Source organism: Xenopus laevis, chromosome 1L (genome assembly GCF_017654675.1).
Source record: "Xenopus laevis strain J_2021 chromosome 1L, Xenopus_laevis_v10.1, whole genome shotgun sequence".
Taxonomy (NCBI): Eukaryota; Metazoa; Chordata; class Amphibia; order Anura; family Pipidae; genus Xenopus; species Xenopus laevis.
Window position 1 is genome coordinate 159,551,442 of NC_054371.1, and position 19,271 is coordinate 159,570,712.

At 38.8% G+C, this 19,271-nt stretch overlaps 1 protein-coding gene across 8 annotated transcripts in view; it reads right to left on the reverse strand.

The window, feature by feature from the left end:
• The window catches only part of git2.L (G protein-coupled receptor kinase interacting ArfGAP 2 L homeolog), a 76,941-nt gene extending 57,670 nt beyond the window's left edge, over positions 1-19,271 (reverse strand). For 2 of the 8 annotated variants that reach the window (XM_041580286.1, XM_041580283.1), the window contains exon 1: positions 18,887-19,271. In XM_041580286.1, the coding sequence (XP_041436220.1) occupies positions 18,887-18,938 (52 nt within the window). In that variant the 5' untranslated portion in view covers positions 18,939-19,271. 8 annotated transcript variants of the gene reach the window in all.

Sequence of the window (19,271 nt, forward strand, 5' to 3'; positions counted from 1 at the left end):
CATTCTGACGCCGGCGTCCGTTCCGACGCCCAATCCGAGGGCGTAAAGACGCCGATGTCATAGTGCTGCGACCAGCAGGATCCAGGAGGCCGCCATCTTGGACGCCATCTTGGGGAGGATTATCGGTTTCCATTACACACAGAAAACTGATTAAGGAGATGTTCAGGTGAAAATCCTATATACATAAAGCCGTCAATAATCCACTTCCAACCTGTGACTATATACCTGAAGGGGCTGCAAGCCTTAAACTTAAGTCCCCTGATTTCAGCGCTGCTCTAATCTACAGGGGAAGGCTGTTTCATATCTGTATAAAAGCAGTATTTACTTCTGTATGCATTTAACAAGGTTTTTGGTTGTTTAATGGTCTATTCGGTCTCAAATGTTTTCAATAAATCTTTGGAAAACGATCATATTTCACACTGCTAACCACTATTGGCATTCCAAGGGCAAAATGCTTACGTCTTTGTAACCTTAGCCCTTGCTGAAATGTGTAGCTAAAAACGGCTCCATATCATTACCACTTAAAGAGGGGGCTGGGTAAAGCAGAAACACTCTCACAATCACCAGATAATCACTTAAAGGCTCACATATACACTCAACATTTCATAGTTGTACACTAAAGACTGAACATAAATTTATACTGGCATCTGCTGCATTTTTCCTGACTCTCCAATCAGGTCTGGAACTAAAAGAAGGAAGCATATACACCTGCCCGGGGTGCAACTGTTTTTGAGAAGGAGGGGGGACAATTCCTTTGTCAGCTGCTCTGTGTCCACCACTAAAGGCAATGACACACGGTGCTTCTATACACCAGAAAATACCGTGCCATATACAATTGCCTCTACTAAACTATTGAGCGACAAATAGCACCATCATTGTCACTGCCCTAACGCTTTTCAATCAGCAAGTAATGGTGCGGTGGGACAGATGGTGGCCACACTTGCCCTGGTTGCTAAAGCTTCTTGGCCCAGATCTGCTGATCATAAGGTACATACACTTTTAAAAAACTGAGGGGTGCCAGAACGCAGCCTACAAAAAAGGGGGACTAAGAAAATGTGTCCTATATTTTGTCTATAATTACATATCTACTGTTACGAAATGCGTGAAGATGTGTTTGTTTTAAATACGTGGAATAACATCAAGTCTTCATCTGAAACTGTTGACTGAAGGAGTGCAAGCATTTTTTGCTTCTGTTTTGTCCTATGTTTGATGCTTACGTACAAATTTGCTGTTTTCACACAGTTTTGATTCTCAATCTGTCCCATTCATTTAAATTTAAAGTTTTATTAATTTTGTCCTTTGCAATTTCTTCCTCACCCTACCCTTTTCTTATCCACCTCACAAGTCTCCTCTTCACTCCCTCCACCCCTTTCTGTTGACCACCACCCTACTGGTTTCTCCTCAGTTCTGATTACAAAACTACCTTGGATTTTTGTGATTTATTGCACTGGACAGGGCAAAGACTGAAATGAGGAAAAGAGAGTCATTCCAACTTCTGGTTCTCATTTCAACTTCTGGTTCTTATGTGCTGGTTAAAACAAATTCTCAGTTTAGTGAAAAGCCCTCTATATTATCAAACCCATCCCATCCCAAGCTACGACCTTTTATAAAGGCAGCCATACAAGGGCAGATACCATATAGCAGTGCTGTCCAACTTCTGTAGTACGAGGGCAGAAATATTTCTGGCTTATGTCGGTGAGGGCTGATAATGGAAGCTTCATGGCATCCATCTTCCGGGTCCTCAGTAAGCTGACTGTGAGATCGGCAATCTCCATTGATTTCGGCACATGCGCAGTTGTCGAAAACCGGCAAATTGCTCCAACTGCGCATGCGCAAACATATCTCCCAGTCATCTTACCGAGGACCCGGAAGATGGATGCCATGAAGTCCGCTGCCAGAATCTGCGACAAGGGGTTAGTATAAAGTATGGGGCACTTCCCTGGGGGGGGGGGGAAGTTAGCCTGGTGGGAGGAGGGATCTACGTGGGGTGGGTGGTACGGGTTTTTTTTCTATAGGGTTTCCTTCTCCTTTAAGACCATGCCCACATTAATGGCAGTAGCACATGGAAAAACAAATGTTTGGCACTCACTGCAGGGATATCACTCATATGTGAAACAAGTTTATTAAGTCATATTAAAGGGGTTGTTCACCTTTGAGTTAACTTTTAGTATGATATAGAGAGTGATATTCCAAGACAATTTTCACTTGGTTTTCATTTTTTATGATTTGTGTTTTTTTTTAGTTATATATCCTGTTATTCAGCAGCTCTCCAGTTTGTAGTTTCAGCAATATGGTTGCTAGGGTCCAAATTATCTTAGCAACCATTCATTGATTTGAATAAGAGACTGGAATAGGAATGGTGGAAGGTTTGAATAGAAAGATGAGTAATAAAAAGTAGCAATAACAGTAAATTTGTAGCCTTACAGGGCATTTGTTTTTAGATGGGGTCAGTGACCCCTATTTGAAAGCTCAAAAGAATCAGAAGAAAAAGGCAAATAATTAAAAAACTATAAGAAATAGAAAATGAAGGCCAATTGAATAGATGTTTAGGATTAGCCATTCTATTACATACCAAAAGTTAACTTAAAGGCAAACCACCCCTTTAAGACATACCCTTAAATCAATGTTCCTCCATCGGTATATAGCATAGCAACTCCCAGCACATGATTAAACTCATTGGGGACCCCTAACAAGTATTTTCAAATGCTAACAAAACACTACCAGGTTCACCTCCCACAGGAAGAGCATGGCACACAGGCAAAGTACCACCCAGGGAGCGTAGAGCAAGAAGAGGATGGCGCACACACAGGAAGCATAGGGAAGACAGATTAGATCAGTGAAAACTATAATGATCACTCTAAGATGAACAGTTCATACTGTGCTACACAGATAACTAGAAAAGTGAGATCAATCCAAGGCAGAAGATCTGCAACAATGTAGTTTATTAGCAGCTACAAAACACACAACATGTTTCGGGCCTCAGACGCCCTTTATCAAGTGATAAAGGCCCGAAACATGTTGTGTGTTTTGTAGCTGCTAATAAACTACATTGTTGCAGATCTTCTGCCTTGGATTGCTCTCCTCACTTTTCTAGTTATATGTATGGTGAAGACTTGCGGTGAAGTCTAAGAGGAAAGAAGCACCACTGCATAAAAAAACTGGGCAGTGCGCTGAAGTAATTCTGTTGACTGTGCTACTATATACAGTGACATAATGCTGGTGCCTCTCCACCAGTTTGTATGAGTGTGAAAAGGTGAACAATGTGGGGTCTGGGTATGAAGTGTGAACAGTACAGGGAATTACAGGTGTAAACAGTACTGGCCTTTAGTGATGTTAACAATAGAGGTGTTACAGGTATGCACAATCCAGGTGGGATTACAGGATTTTATAGTCTGAATTTGAGGTGTTAACAGTTAATCTCAGAACGGACACCTTTAAAAGATTACACAATTAAGAAGTCACAGCAGGCAGCCCTTGTGGGGGGCAAACAAGGGAGGGGGCATCAGGCCCAAGGGCCGCCAGTCGGACAGCACTGCCATATGGTTTTTGACCAATTGCCCCACAGGCCGAATAAACAGATAGAGACTAAGAGGTCATAGATGGCCACCTTTCTGTTGCTCATTGAGGCAGACAGATGGAATAATCGGAACAGAAATTATTGCTCTTCACTACCAAATTAAAAAACTCAATGTGTAGAGCGACATTGTGCATCAGCAGATGACATTTTCAAACCTGCTCAATCGAGAAACAGATCCTTATACTATACAGATTTTGGTACCATCTACAACCATACATGTACCGCAAATTGTAGGAAACAGTACCCAAATTAGTACCTGTATGGACAGTTTTAGGCTGTGAGATAAAAAGTCTAATAAAAGCCTTCCGTATTACTGAAGTATGAAATTTTAAATCCGATTTTTCCTATATATTCTATGATTTTTCCAGTTTTAAACTATTAATAAGGTGATTTTTTAAAAGAAGTGCTGCTGTGCTAGCCAGCTTTCCGAGGGTTTAATCTGATGTAGTAAATATCTCCAGGCTCTTCTATGGACAGTTTTCTTGCTCCTTGTCAGCTTTTACAGCTAGTTAGTATCTAAAGAAGTAAGTAGAGAAGCATCTAGACACTTCCTGCAATCAATTAACCCCCAGACAGCTGGCTAGCACAGTAGTGCTTCTGCTAAAAAGCAATCTAGTAGCATTAGTATTTAATAGTGTAAAACTGCTACGAGAACAAAAATGCAAAATAAATCACACTTCAGTAATATAGATTGCTTTAATTAGACTGACACTAAAATCAATATAGAAACCACCCTTATATGAGAATATGAAATAATACTAACACATTTATGAGGTTTCCACATCCTGATAGAACTTGAGATAAGCGATGCAGTGTAGTGTGTGAAAGAGTGAGACTTTTCGAGCAGTAAGTTTAAGTGTTAGAAAGTTAAACTATTCTAACTACTACAACCATTATTTCAAAGCAGGTAGTATAAAATAAAATATAAGATAAAATATACTCAACCAATACAAATTTCTCTAAGACCTTATAGCAGTTACTGGTATTCGATCTATTATCCAGAATACTTGGGGCCTGTGGTTTTCTGGTTAAGGTCATTTTCTATAGTTTGGATCTCAATACTTTAAAGAAGAGCAAATGCCCCCCCCCCAGGCCAAACAAAAGCCACCATCTCTTATGAGTTTGCAGGCATAAGTGCAGTTGGAAATGGCTTTGTCCTTCAGCAAAATTTTTATAAATTTATTTGGAAAGGGCATCTATTACCCAAGAGACTTTTCCTTGTCATTCTTTGATCCTGCTGTGCCCCGTGTTGTGTAGAATAAGAAGATATTAGTTAAATAGACAAATGCGATTTCTAGAACTCTCAGTCCTCCTCCTTCTGTAGATCCTAATACAGTCTCTCCAATGTATGAGAACAAAGTATCCAAAAAATAATGTATGGTGTATAAACTTTTTACTGTTTATCCATCTTTTGCTTTTCACCACCACCCATGCCAGCCGTATAGCTGTATAGCTGATCATTTTTTTGGATACTTGGCAACACAAGAGGAGTTAGAGAACCAGAAACACGAAACATTAAAATAATGTATTTGTCTTTACATACTAATTCATTTATACCCCTAAATGTATAACAGAAATGTTACTTTCAACCACAGTTGCTATCAGCTCTGAAAGGTTGTCATCTTTTATGTGTTGAATAAAAGTCAGATCCTGCCTACTGTTTTCAAAACAGCCTTATATTAATGAAGGGTCATTTGTCTACGCAAATGAAGTTTGCAAAGTGCACTTTTGGGTGCAATGTTTCTCCATGTTTACCCAGAATGCAGCAGTATGCATGCTTCCTTAACTGCAGTTGGAAACCTGGAATTACCCAGGGTGGTGGTAGCTCCGGTGTTCCCCTGTGTTAAAGGGATTGTCAGGATTATTATGATTTACTTTTTATTTCTAAATTACACCATTTACAACGCAAATAATTCACTTTACTGTTTAAAATGCTAGTCTTGACCTAACAAATGTATGGTAGGTGTGAACACAGCCATCTCAGTGCATTGTGCCTGATTCTGAGATTTGAGAAGGAGCCAGCTCTTCTTTCAGTGTAGATTTCAGCAGCAGTATTAAAGGATGAGTTTTGAAAAAACATGATTTCCCACGACAGTATCCCTTTAATACTGACACTTATGCAAATCAGAATAAGAGCCAAGATGCACTAGTCCTGTACGCAACTGTACATAAGTGGAGGGAGAGGTTTTCAGCATAAACATAAGTAAGCCAATTCATGGAATAATTGAATTCTTTTTTGCCTTTCTAGAATCAACTGAATGACTGAATTTCTGAGAGCGCACCCTAAGTGGAACTTTTGTGTACATGGCATTTTGATTTTTTTAATAGTGTGGTTGTTTAAGAACTATATACGTTAATGGTTATGCTTCACAGAGCTATTATGGGTGCTTTAAGGGTAGGAGTACATGGACGATTTCAACAAAACGCTGGCGTCAATTCGCACACAACGGAAATAAGGTAAGTAATGGAAATTTCAGATGAAGTCACAGCGTTGATCCGAGGCTACACGACTGTCGGATGCAGATGCAGCTTATCTTATTTCCGTCGCATGCGATTTGACACCATCGTTTTGTTGCAGCGCAACGGATCACGTCAAAAACTTCCATGTAGTGCTACCCTAAGGTGTGCATATTTTGGTAGCCTGAAAGTGCTGTGACAAAATCCCCAAAGCAGTCCGCTATAGGTTTGAATGTAAAACAGCTGATAAGTAATCATGTTAGTGCTTGTCAGGTCATAGTAGCCTGGAAATACACAAGGATGTTTTTCTATCACCTGGCAAGCACAGACATGAGCACTTTTCAGACTTTTTACATTTTGCACAGTGTTCCAGACCAATAAAAATTGTGAATTTTAAGGGCCATGGCACATGGAAATATTTGTCTCCCACATTAAATCTGCGCTAGTACAGCTACAAATCTCCCGAAAATCCGATCACCAGCAACAAAGTAAGTCACCAGAGTTAAACATGCGCGTTGCTTTATTATTCCAACGTTGCCCAAAGTTCCCTCCCAAAGCAACTTCGGGCTACTTCAGAAAAACAAAACAACATAGGTTTTACCACTATTGCCAGTGAGAAAGCATTTTTGGAAAATTTGTCACCCATGCTAGCGCAGATTTATCGCAGGTGCAAATTTCCCCGTGTGCTATCAATCTTAAAGGGATTCGGTCATAATTTGTATGGTCTTGGTTTTATTTCTGAATTACCTTGTTTACACTGCAAATAATTCACTTTACTATACAACATTGTATTCAAGAACCAAGTGTATATTTTTTTCAGTTTTTAATATTGGTTCCATCTCAGATCATTGTGCCTGATTCCTGTGCTTTCACTTCATGGTGGAACTGGTTTCAGATAAACCATTGTATCCTACTCAATGTAACTAAAGGAGTTGCAGTGGGACTTGGAATTTTACTACCAAGTGTTATTCACATATCCACATGGGAGCTGTTACCATGTGTCAGGGAGCGGTTATCTTGTTACATTCCCATTGTTCTGCAGATTGGCTTCTGGGGGCGAAAGGGAGGTGGGTAATATCACTCTAACTTGAAGTGCAGCAGTAAAGATAATTTACATAATTATAGTACTCCTAGGCAGTGATCGAAAGAGAGGAAATCAAACATATAAGATCTATGTAACTAAAAGTATGCAATTTGCAATGCATGGATGGAATTTAACATGACGGGATAATTCATGGAATACTCCCTTATAATAATGGCATAAAAGCATAAGGAAACAACTTCTGGTTGAAAATATGTAGCTCCAATTACATCCCTTCCCATATTAATAAGTCTGCAGTTTCCAAGCTTATAGGGAAACAGGTGCGCCTTCCTGGACTGCTTTCAGAAACAGGGAATACTAAAATGTCTTGAAGTCATACAGGGCAGGAATCCTCCAAGTGCAGCTCACATTGTGCCAAATACAGACAAGACACAAATGTTTCAATTTGCAACAGTGATAAAAAAAAAACCTCCACAAATTCTTCATTTTTTTTGGTTATTTATGTAACGTTAAAAAAATGTACTTCTCTGTACTGCAAAGTTCAAGCTTTGGACTTATTAAAGGGGACCCGTCACCCAAACAAAATTATCCAAATCCTATTTTATCATGTTAGTAGAGCAAAATGAACTTTAATCACACTATATAAATTATTTGAATCTTGTTTCCATCAGTCTGGGAACTCATAATTATAGCAACCAGGAAGGAGCCATTTTGTGGACACTGTTATTAAGGCAAGCCTTGTATCATCTCAGAATCTTGTTTGTGCACCAGGGGACAGGGACCCAATGTCCATTCCCATGCACTGATTACACAATTAAGTCGTTAAGAGAGCTGGGGGAATGTAGGGAGAGCGGTGACATCTAGGAAGTGCTGAATGGAAAGTGAAAGTAATTGCTTGCTCCACCTCTATGCCTAGGCATAGAAGCGGGGTAGGCAATACTTGATTGACAGCTGATATTTTTAAATGAGTTTACAACAGCTATGAATGCTTTAATAAAAAAAAGAAATTTGATTTCATATTTAATTTAAGAAGGACTTTTATTATACAGATTTTTATGTCTGGGTGACGGGTCCACTTTAACAATGAAAACAGGATTTGCTTGCCAACACCATGTTATAGAGCAAAAACCATTAAATATAAGAAAATATGTTCTTAGAGTTATAGAGAGAAGTATAATGCCTTAGGCCTTGGTCACAACCCTTTAACTCTACACATAATGGCTATTTAATAAAGGATTTATTTTGTGACTCCAAAAATTCAGAAGAGCCCAACCAACCCCTTTCTATGTTGGTGTTGGTGTGTGTGTGATCTACTTACATTTGCTAAAGAGAGTTAAGCTGGCCACAGAAGCAAACAATGTCATACAAATCTTAATTTTGTACGATTTTCGGACCATGTGTGGACTGTCGTGACATTTATCGTGCCATGGCGATCGGCCATTCAGTTAGAAGATTTCTGTCGGCTACCGAGAATATCTCGACATGTATTGTCTATGAGATATCAATGGGTGACTGTAACTACTATTTGTCGGACATAACTTTCCTATGATTGCTATCTTTGAATAAATGGCCAGAACATGGTCTGATTTGTTCTTTTTACTAGTTTATTTAATATGAATGGTTAGCAGTTAGCCGTTTGCAATGAACGAGCATTCATTGAACATAAGGATGTATCTGCACATCTAGGACCAGCTTTAGTGGTTGAATGGAGTATCAGCTTCTCACATAATATTTGTGGTATGATAAGCAACTGTCTGAACGATAGATTAGTGAGTAATGGAACATATTTTAGTTCAGTCAATGTTGTAATGGGATTAACTAAGGAGTCTGTGATAGGCACCTCACCAAACAAGCAAATCTTAGGCTAAGCCTGCCATAGATGTTGAGATTTTTAAAAGATCCAATTGTCATCGTGAGACCACGATTATCTCGCAACGATGGTACGAATTATCGTACGATCATATAAATTGTCCATCAACTAAAAAGACCAATTTGCCAGTAAAACAAAGGGCAGCTGCCTGCTTAGCCCTGCAAACATAGATAGATTGCACTGGGACCAATAAAGATTTTTTTTAACCTGGCCGATCAATTTTTTGACAGAGGTTGGCCGAAAAATCGTAAGATGCAAGATCGTTCGAATCCCACTAACTTCACACTAATTTCGAAGGATTGGTCAGACTTTGGTAAAATCGGTAGTTCGGCAAGAAAAATCTTTGCGTATATGGGGAGCTTAAGGGCACAGAGAGCATTTACTCTGCTACTTTCAGCCTGCATTTTTTTTTTTTTTTTTTGCAGGCTGGAAGAAGCAAATCTGCTCGGTTCCCCAGCTACGTGTTTCTGCACTGACATATATATAGTAATATACAGCTTCCACCTGAGTGCAGGCACAATGATAGAAGCAGAGTTCGGTCCCAAAAACCCAGAAGCTGCCGTTTGTTGAAACAAGTGGAACTGCATGTTTCAGAAGATAAATGGAGCTTGGGAAGAAAGGCAAATCCACTTCTCAGCCTGCAAAAAAATGATGCTTGGGGTTTTTTTCAGTAATTTTCGCTTGAAAACTCAATTAATGATCGATTTTGAGGTTTTTTCAATATGAGTATTCGCGTTTTTCACCCCGAATTCACTGATTTGAGTTTTTTCCATTCAACTTTTTTCTTAAATGAGAAAACATTGGAGTTGTGAGTTTATTCGAGGTATGAAAAAACCTCACAAACCTCAAACTGGACCATTGATAAATAACCCCACTAAAGTCATGAAACACTGAACAACTTAACGTCACAATTTTCTATTCACATATGAAACTGTTTTCTTCTGCAAAAGCATTCAATGTATACAGTACAAAGGGACATGGACTAAAGGGAGGAAAACATTTTGTTTCTTTGTAGATCCACGTTAAGAACTTCCTTTGAGTATGCACAGTAATTACATGCGCCAGTACCTACGAAGGATATTAGCGAGCTACATAAATATTGGGGGGGAAAAAAAGCTTTTTTTGAGGAATTCTGACAGAATCCCTAAACACAGTAGGATCAAGTTTCATACCCTTTAATATATGTACTACAAAGAACATTGACTGGGGTTCCTAAGAGCTGTGCATGTATTACATTTCTAGTCTTTTCCTGTTTGTACATCTGGCACCACACCGGAGAGATTATTTTGGGTCGTACTCACATATTATGCGACTTCTTCCTTTTCTCTTGGACACATAATTCCTTATTACCATGTTTTGGTTTTTTTTTAGCTCAGTGTACTTTTTTTCTTAAAAAATAAAAAAAAAATACACCTAACAAGAACATACATATCAATTAAATTATTTCAAGTCAAGAAATGTCTTTACAAAGTTAAAGCCTTAATATGACAAAAAAAAGTAAAGAAGCCTACTTTACTTATGAAATACAAGATAACAAAAAGTCAGCTAAATATATAACATTACACTTCTCTAATCCTCTTCCTGTATTGACCAGCAATTTACTGCATGTGCCATGTTTGAAAGTCATATGAATGCTTCAAGATCAAATGTTACACTAAGAACTTTAAATGCCACATGTTATCACATTACAGTATGATCTCCGCCAGATAGCCTAGCTACTCTCTGAACTCAAACAATCCAAAAATGGGCATATTTGTCTCTTTTGCTGTGTAGCCACTAAAAAGAAAATAAGCCGCACTAAAACAGGAAGACAGGATGTTGCTATCTGACAAAGATTTCTGGTGCAAGTTAAGCAAAAGACATTGACAAGTATCCTTTACTCAGCAGGGTGTGTGCGTTCCATGAACAATTAGAGCAAGTCATCAAGGAAAGCTGGTTTCCCAGGATCATCCATTACAAATGCACCTTTGTTTTACTGATAATTAGCACTTTTAAACATGTGTTATTTTTGGGCAGAAATTTGAGAATGAAGGAAAAACTCCCTTCATCGCGCTTAATCTTTTCAGGTTTTAGTACTGATGTTTAATGTTCACATCATTAGTACACGGATATCAGGAAGACTTTAAAGAACAACTAAGGAATTAAATTAACATAATATTTGCTGTTTTTAATCTAACTGGGTCCATGTAAAGCAGCTGTTAACCAATGTTACCTTTCCAAATCACCCCCCACCCAAAGAAAAACAAACAAAAAAACTGGACAGCCCCAAGTAGAGGATATTGCACCTTTGTATGTGTGTAAATGTAAAGGCAGAAAATAAGAGTGTAAAGAGAAGTAACACATACGAATAGAATTAGGCTGGTGTTGCCATTTAAAGGGGTAGTTCACCTTTGAATTAACGTTTAGTATGATGTAGAGAGTGATATTCTAAGAACATTTACATTTGGTTTTCATTTTTTCTTTGTGGTTTTTGAGTGATTTAGCTTTTTCATCAGCATCTTTCTACTTTACAATGTCAGCAATCTGGTTGCTTTGGTCCAAATTACCCTAGCAACCAGGCAGTGATTTGAATAAGAGATTGGAATATGAATAGGAAAGGGTCGGAATAGAAAGATGAGTAATAACAAGTAGCAATAACAAAACATCTGTAGCCTTAGAGTGCATTTGATTTATAGATGGGGTCCGTGCAAGATGGACATGTGTTTTATGGGAAATGATCAAGATGGACATGTGTTTTATAGGAAATGATCAATGGATTAAAACACATCCCAAGAAAAAAAAAATTTTAAAAAAAAAAAGCTCTCAAAAGCATAACTAAATTGGATATGGGTTTGTTTTCACCCAAATCTGTTTTGGGTGAAATTGAGTTTTCACCACTTGATATATATGTTCAAATGTTTTAACAAGTCATGCAACCAGTTTGAAAACAACCGTTAAACAATAAAGACCCACTGAAGAAATTTCACATACAGGTATGGGACCCATTATCCGGAAACCGGTTATCCAGAAAGCTCAGAATTTTGGAAAGACTGTCTCCCATAGACTACATTTTATCCAAATCCAAAATTTTTAAAAATGATTTAATTTATCTTTGTAATAATAAAACAATAGCTTGTATTTGATCCCAACCAAGTTATCATTAATCCTTACTGTAAGCAAAACCAGCCTATTGGGTTTATTTAATGTTTACATGATTTTTCTAGTAGACTTAAGGTAAGAAGATCCAAATTATGGAAACATCCGTTATCCAGAAAAGCCAAGGTCCTGAGCATTCTGAAAAAAAAACCCATACCTGTACTAAATGCAAAATGTTACAATGGCAGTTACACCATGAGCACAACATATAAATTATTTTTATTACAAAATACTATGGGATTATTTTCCTGAATGTATGTATGTATGTATGTATGAATGTATGAATGTATGTATGCATGTATGTATGTATGAATGTATGAATAACTTTTGCAATGCACTACTTGGATTTGCAGCATTGTACAATATAGAAAAGTACACACAGATAGGGTAATCATTACAATAAATAAATAAAGAGGGAAATTAACTTCCATGTGTTAAAGGAACAGTAACACCAAAAAATGAAAGTGTTTTAAATTAATAAAAATAGCATGTAGTGTTGCCATGCACTGGTAAAACTGGTGTGTTTGCTTCAGAAACACTACTATAGTTCATATAAACAAGCTGCTGTTTAGCAATGGCTGAAATTGAAAAAAGGCTATATGGCACAGGTTAAATACTGGATAACAGATAACACCATTGTGTTCTACAGAGCTCATCTGCTATCTGCTGTGTAACCTGGGCCTTTTCTCATTTGAATGGCTGCCCCCATTGTTACACAGCAGCTTATTTATACAAACAATAGCAGTGTTTCTGAAGCACACACCCATTTTATCAGTGCAGCGCAAAACTAAATTATATTTGTATTACTTTAAAACAATTTAATTTTTTGATGTTACTGTTCCTTTAAGATGGCCACAGACGCAAAGATCGGATCATACGAATCAACGTCCGATCGGACTTCCCCATCTCCCAACCTGCCACTAACCATTCCGATCAAAGACAAAAGAACAGTAATCAAATCCTCGATTCGTACAATCAGATCTTTGCGTCTATGGCCAGCTTTAAACAGACAATGAGCTCTCTACAAACAAGTTCCTTCTTTCCCCAAGCTGCAGCCTGTGTCTCAGACTTACAGATAAGGAATTGTTAACTATACCATGGCTTTATTTGTTTCCTCCTCCCACAACTGCTCTCACTAAATAGAATTGTAAAATGTAATTACTTTCAGTTCCAAAGTTTACCCTATTTAAAATAAATAAAAACCAGATATTTCATAATAAGCCATGCTGACTAAGGCATATTTTGCGACTATAACTTAAATGTCAGGAACAAAATCCGTGAGATCCCACTGATGAAAAACACATGATTAGCCATTATTCTGATATACTACAAGAACCACAAGAGAAATTCAGTGCAGACGAAGACAGCCATAAAAAAAATCATATTTCATATCATATTAAACATCATTAAATTATCTTTAAATTATACCATAAGCAGAAGTAACAAATGTCACAATAAAACTTTCCCATAATTGAGTTTTATGACAATATAATAATTGTGTATTTCAGAGAAAACGTATTGATGCCATATTTTATGATGTACAACTTCCGGTATTCCCGGTGACGGCAGTAAGGGGGCACATAGTTTCATAACAGTTTCAGAACTGGAAAGATGACTGGTATATTTGACTGAAATGATAGCCATTCCTGCCTTAGGCCCAGATAAATGAAAACACATTCAGAGGATTCAGAAAAAAATCGAGAAGAGTAAATATACACCAAGAATTTATTTTCTAGGAATAACCACAAATATGCAAAAAAAAAATTCAGTGTGTCCAGAATGCCACACAATTCAACTGGAATGCAGAGTGGTCTGACAAAATCCCCCAAGGTGATCATGTATATTAGTAAAACAAACCCTTTGCAAAGTGTTCAAAATTCGGGCATGCAATGCACAGCCACCAGCATCTGCCAAACTACAAGAACCTGCATCCCTAGAAGCCAAAAGCGAGAGTGTATACATTGCAAAACTGTAGTTTTCATATCTATAAATATATCTATTTCGCCAAGTAACAGCACTCCAAGGAAGTAAACAATGCCAAAAAAATTAGTAATAAGCCAGGTTTATTGATTCCAACGTTTCGGCTCTATGTTAGAGCCTTCGTCAGGGAAAATAAATATATCTAAATGTGTCTGACAGACACTGGACCACAAAGGGGGGTCTGAAGCCATAAAAACTACAGACCTGTGCTCTAAGGGCAATGGCACATGGGATTTGTTAATGTGGTTAAATCTTCGCTACTGCGAGCTTCAAATCTAACAAAAATCCTTTCTCGCCAGCTATAATGTAAATCACAGAGGGAAAACATACGAGTCACTTTGGCTTTCCAAAGTGGCATCGCAAGGAAACTTCAGGTGACTTCGGAAAATGAAGCTATACTTATGTTTTCCCATCAGTGATTTCCATTCTAGCAGTTGGGAAAGCATTCTCAGAAAATTTGTTGCCCATAGTAGTGCATTTTTACGACAGGCAACAAATTTCCCAGTGTGCCATCAGCCTAAGGGCACACTGCTATGAAGGCAAGTAGAACTACGAATAAAGATATACATAAATATGGAAATTTGAGTTTGCAAACTGCTGAAAGGCCGTCTCTGATTTATAGGCGTTAGTTGTCATCACTCAGATAGTGTAAATCAGCGACTCAATCTTTTACCTAAAGGAGCCAGATTAGCTCCAGAACTCAATTTCGCGAGCCAATAATTGATCATTCGTTCTAAAACTCATTTTTATTTCTGTAGTTCTATGAATCCTTCTAATTGCTATTGTACTATTGTAAGAAGAAATGCAAATCATGGAAGTCTCCCGAAGTCCCTTAGGTTATGAACGGTACAGGTATAGGATCAGCTAGCCAGAAACCCGTTATCCAGTTCTAGATTACGGAAAGGCCATCACATAACACAAATTTTTAAAAATGATTTTCTTTTTCTATGTAATAACAAAACAGGACCTTGTACTTGATCCAAACTAATAATGAATCCTTATTGCTGGCAAATCAATCATAGTGGGTCTAATTAATGTTTAAATTAGCAGAAAATTACGGAAAGATCCCTTACACCAAGTCCAGAGTATTCTGGATAACAGGTCCCATACCTGTAGTATAAAGGAATTGTCAGGCTGCAAATACATAGACATTTTAACCTGCATTAGAATGTATATGAAATGCAATGTAGCATTTCATTTGCTGCTCTAGTCTCAGTGTGGTCCCTATGTATTTTTCTCATAGTGAAGAATGCCTGAAAAACACCTGTGTGTAAGACTCAGGGATGCATTGAATGCTCGAGTCACTTTGGCCAAATCCCAATCTTTTAGCAGGATTTGCATTCAGCTGAACCCTAGTGCCAGGCCAAGCCAAATTTTACCTCTTTATATGTAACATTTGCTCACTGGACAATTACAGGTGACAATTTATTTCACATTCTGCAATTTTATTCAGTTACTTATGCAAATTTGGGTTGGATTTAGCCACTGTGGTGCATTCACTTGAACCCTAAAACAGTGTAATCAGTGCATCCTTAGAAAGACCCATAAACGAATATATTCTGCGACACTTCACAGAGAATATTGGTTTACAATTATCTCTGCCCTAGTGAAGCTTTAATCTAAATTTCCAATTGCAGTCAATCAAATTAACACCACTTTAAACATGTACCAATTTGCCAATATGACTTTTTACAAGAGTGCATGTGAGATACTAGTGCAAGACAGTACTAGAACTGGCACCACAACATTTTTTTCGGACAATTATTTGCACTAATCTGCCACTTCACAGTAAGGGCAAAGATACCATTGTACGAAATGAAGGTTTGTACAATTTTCGGACGACGTGTGGAGTGTCCTGACATTTTTCGTACCATGGCAATTGGTCAGGTTAAAAGATTTATATCAGCTACAGATAATATCTCTACATGCATTGCCTGACAATATCAATGGGAGATTGTCTCTACTACTTGTCGGACACAACTTTCATACGATTGCTGCCTGTCAATTAATGGCCAAAACATCGTCTAATTTGTTCTTTTTACGACTTTATTTAATGTGAATGGTAAATCGTCAGACTGAAATGAACGCGCATTTGTCAAACAAGGAATTAAATTTGCACATCTATGGCCAGCTTTAAGCAGTTATGTCTATGAAGCAACAGATAGTAACATATCATTGTGGTTATAAGAACATTAACCATACTTTCAAGTGCCCTTTCACTATAACTTACACATCCCTGTATACAAACTACATATGGATAACCTATAGCAGTTTTTGGCAATTCTACATTTCCACACCTGTCGTTTTAATATGTGGCAGCATCCCAGCAACGTTTGTATGTGTAATGGGACATGAAGCTGTTTGGAGCAGGTTGTATTACTGTGGGCAGGGGGAACACCACGTTACAAATTGCCCATCCATTAGCTTTGAATTGAAAGCACCTTGTGCCGTTGTGTAAAGAGAATTATTTCTTTAAAAAAGTGACATTCACACTAACATGTGTCCCTCTGTGACACACCCCCTATAAGTAGGTGTTCAATGTTCCAAATATTAGAGGGATGGTAAGTTAACTTTTTATATGGTATAGAATGGCTAATTCCAAGCAATTTTTCAATTGGACTTCATTTTTTTTTTTTTTTTTTTTTTTTTAGAGTTTTTTAATTATTTACCACCTTTTTTGACTCTTACTAATGGCTACATGTTTATTGTTACTTTTTATTACTCATCTTTCTATTCAGGCGTCTCCTATTCATACTCCATTCGCTTATTCAGATCGATGCATGGTTGCTAGAGTAATTAAGCTGCTAGCAACCACGCTGCTGAATAAAAAAGTGAAATAACTCAAAAACCACATGTAATAAAAAATAAATAAATGAAAACAATTGCAAACTGTCTTGGAATATCACTCTCCATATCAGGGGTGTCCAAACTTTTTGCACCGAGGGCCAGATTTGTGAGGTGAAAATGTGTGGGGGCTGACCATTCAGCCTGACATTCTTTGAACCATAAACATCATTTAAGTTAAACAAGGAATCACATAGCCGTAGCAGTAATATTTGGGCACATTAGTGAAATGATCTGCCACTTGGTCTATATTGCTGCATGCCTGCTGAAGGTATTAGCAATAGACACATACTGGCACGTAGTGATATGTTGCTCTCGCATACTTTTTTTAGTTTACTGTACTGGCACATCAGTATGTCTATTGCACCTTCAGCCCTAAAGAAGTATTTCAGAGCGATGTGCCAGTAAGTGTCTATTGGTAACACCTTCAGCACACAGGCAGCAGTATAGACCAAGTGGTAGATCATTTCACTAATGTGCCCAAATATTACTGCTATGGCTATGGGATTCCTGATCGCACTTGTTCTGGGGGGGGGGGGGGGGCACTTTATTATTAATTTCATGATGGAGGCTTAGGGCTGCTGTAAATTTGAAAACGGGCCGCAATTGGCCCCCAGGCATGACTTTGGGCATGCCTGCTCCATATCAAGCTTAAAGTTAATGCAAAGGTGAACAATTCCTTTAAACATTACAAATACTACAATTTGATTTCTATTATTTGTATGGCGCTAATACATTCAGCAGCACTGCACAAAGTACATTTATATAATACACAAGAGCCATGAATATCCTGTAAATGATACCCTTAAAAATGGTATACAATGTAATCTCTCCTACCGCACACCTGTAATTCACCAATCCTGCAACTGGTGGTGCGTTTCTTCCGCTGACCCGGCTGGGTCCCTTAGCAACGTATGTGAATAGAAAATGGATCCGCACACACTCTGGTTAATGCAGTCGGGCAGTATCCCCTTTTATTTAGCCACCAAACTCTCACATGAAGGGAGGGTATCCCCCCCCCCCGAAATGTTGAATGTTTAGTGGCTAAATAAAAGGGAATACTCCACGACTGCATTAACCAGAGTGTGTGCGGATCCATTTTCTATACACATACCATTAGAAATGGTGACTAGTGATGTCATTAGTTATAAACGGTGAGTAATGACATCACATGACTCCTAAAACTATTGTATTATAGTAAAGTACCCCTTGTTGGAAAATATGAGGATATTAGAAGTAACCTCGGAGTTCCATGACCTGTATAAAAGCACTCGGCCTTCTGCCTTGTGTTTTTATACGGTCATGGAACTCCCCAGTGACTTATAATATCCTTATATGTTACTATAGGGGGGTACTTTATTCACTGTGTAAATGACAGCCAGCTACTAATGATTGTAACAATTGATAGCATAGAGAAACAAATGAAATAAGGATCATGCCTATACCCTTACAGAGCAGCACAGCTGAGGCCCTTGTTCTTTATAATCCTTTCACTGGGAGGGGCAAGTATGGGGCACCCAAACAATGTTTCCTTCCCTAGGTTCCCCGACTATTGTGCCACAAATATACACAAGGAATGAACACAAAGCTCCTGTCCCAGCCCATTCAAGAAAGATCCACAATACAAGTGACACAAGGCCTATCACAATAATGACACCAGCCAAAACAGACACACACACACACACACACACACACACACGTGCCCCCTCTCTTTGCAAGTTATCTTGGGCCCAGCAACAGCCCCCACGCACTGAGTTTCTCCGTGGAAACCTACAGCACTTGTGGAGCTGGAATTGCGAGACAGCGCGGTCTCACGGAGGATGCTGGAAGTTGTGAGTTGAGGGGAAAGCTGCGTACTTATTAGAACAATGTCACCATCCCCCATTCCGGCGTGTGACGCCTCCCAACCACAAGATGGTTTGACACGCAAGGACCCCCCCTTGTTACTACAGCAAGTGACACCCGCCGGCTGGCTGCTTACCCGACACGCCGCAGTCTGCACACACCTCCGGGCTCCTCAGCCGCTTGGACATGGTAGCGGGTAGCCCCGGGGAGGGCCCCTGGTGAAGCTCTCGCGCTAGAACGAAGCGAATTAGTGAGCGAGCAGTGGTGATGAGCACAAAAAGAAGGCCCGCGGTGTTCAGGACACAAAGCACCGTAAGAAGGCTAAAAAAATATCCGATGCAAGAAGCTAACCCAGCCCGAACTGACGGACTCCGACTGACTGGAGGGCAAGTCACGCCCACATAGTCCAGCCAAGCACAGCACGCTCAGTCTGTGATACACCCACCCACACAGCCTAGACAGGCCACGCCCACACAAACCCGGCATCTCCAGTCTTGAACGTGTCCTGCCCACAGACCTCA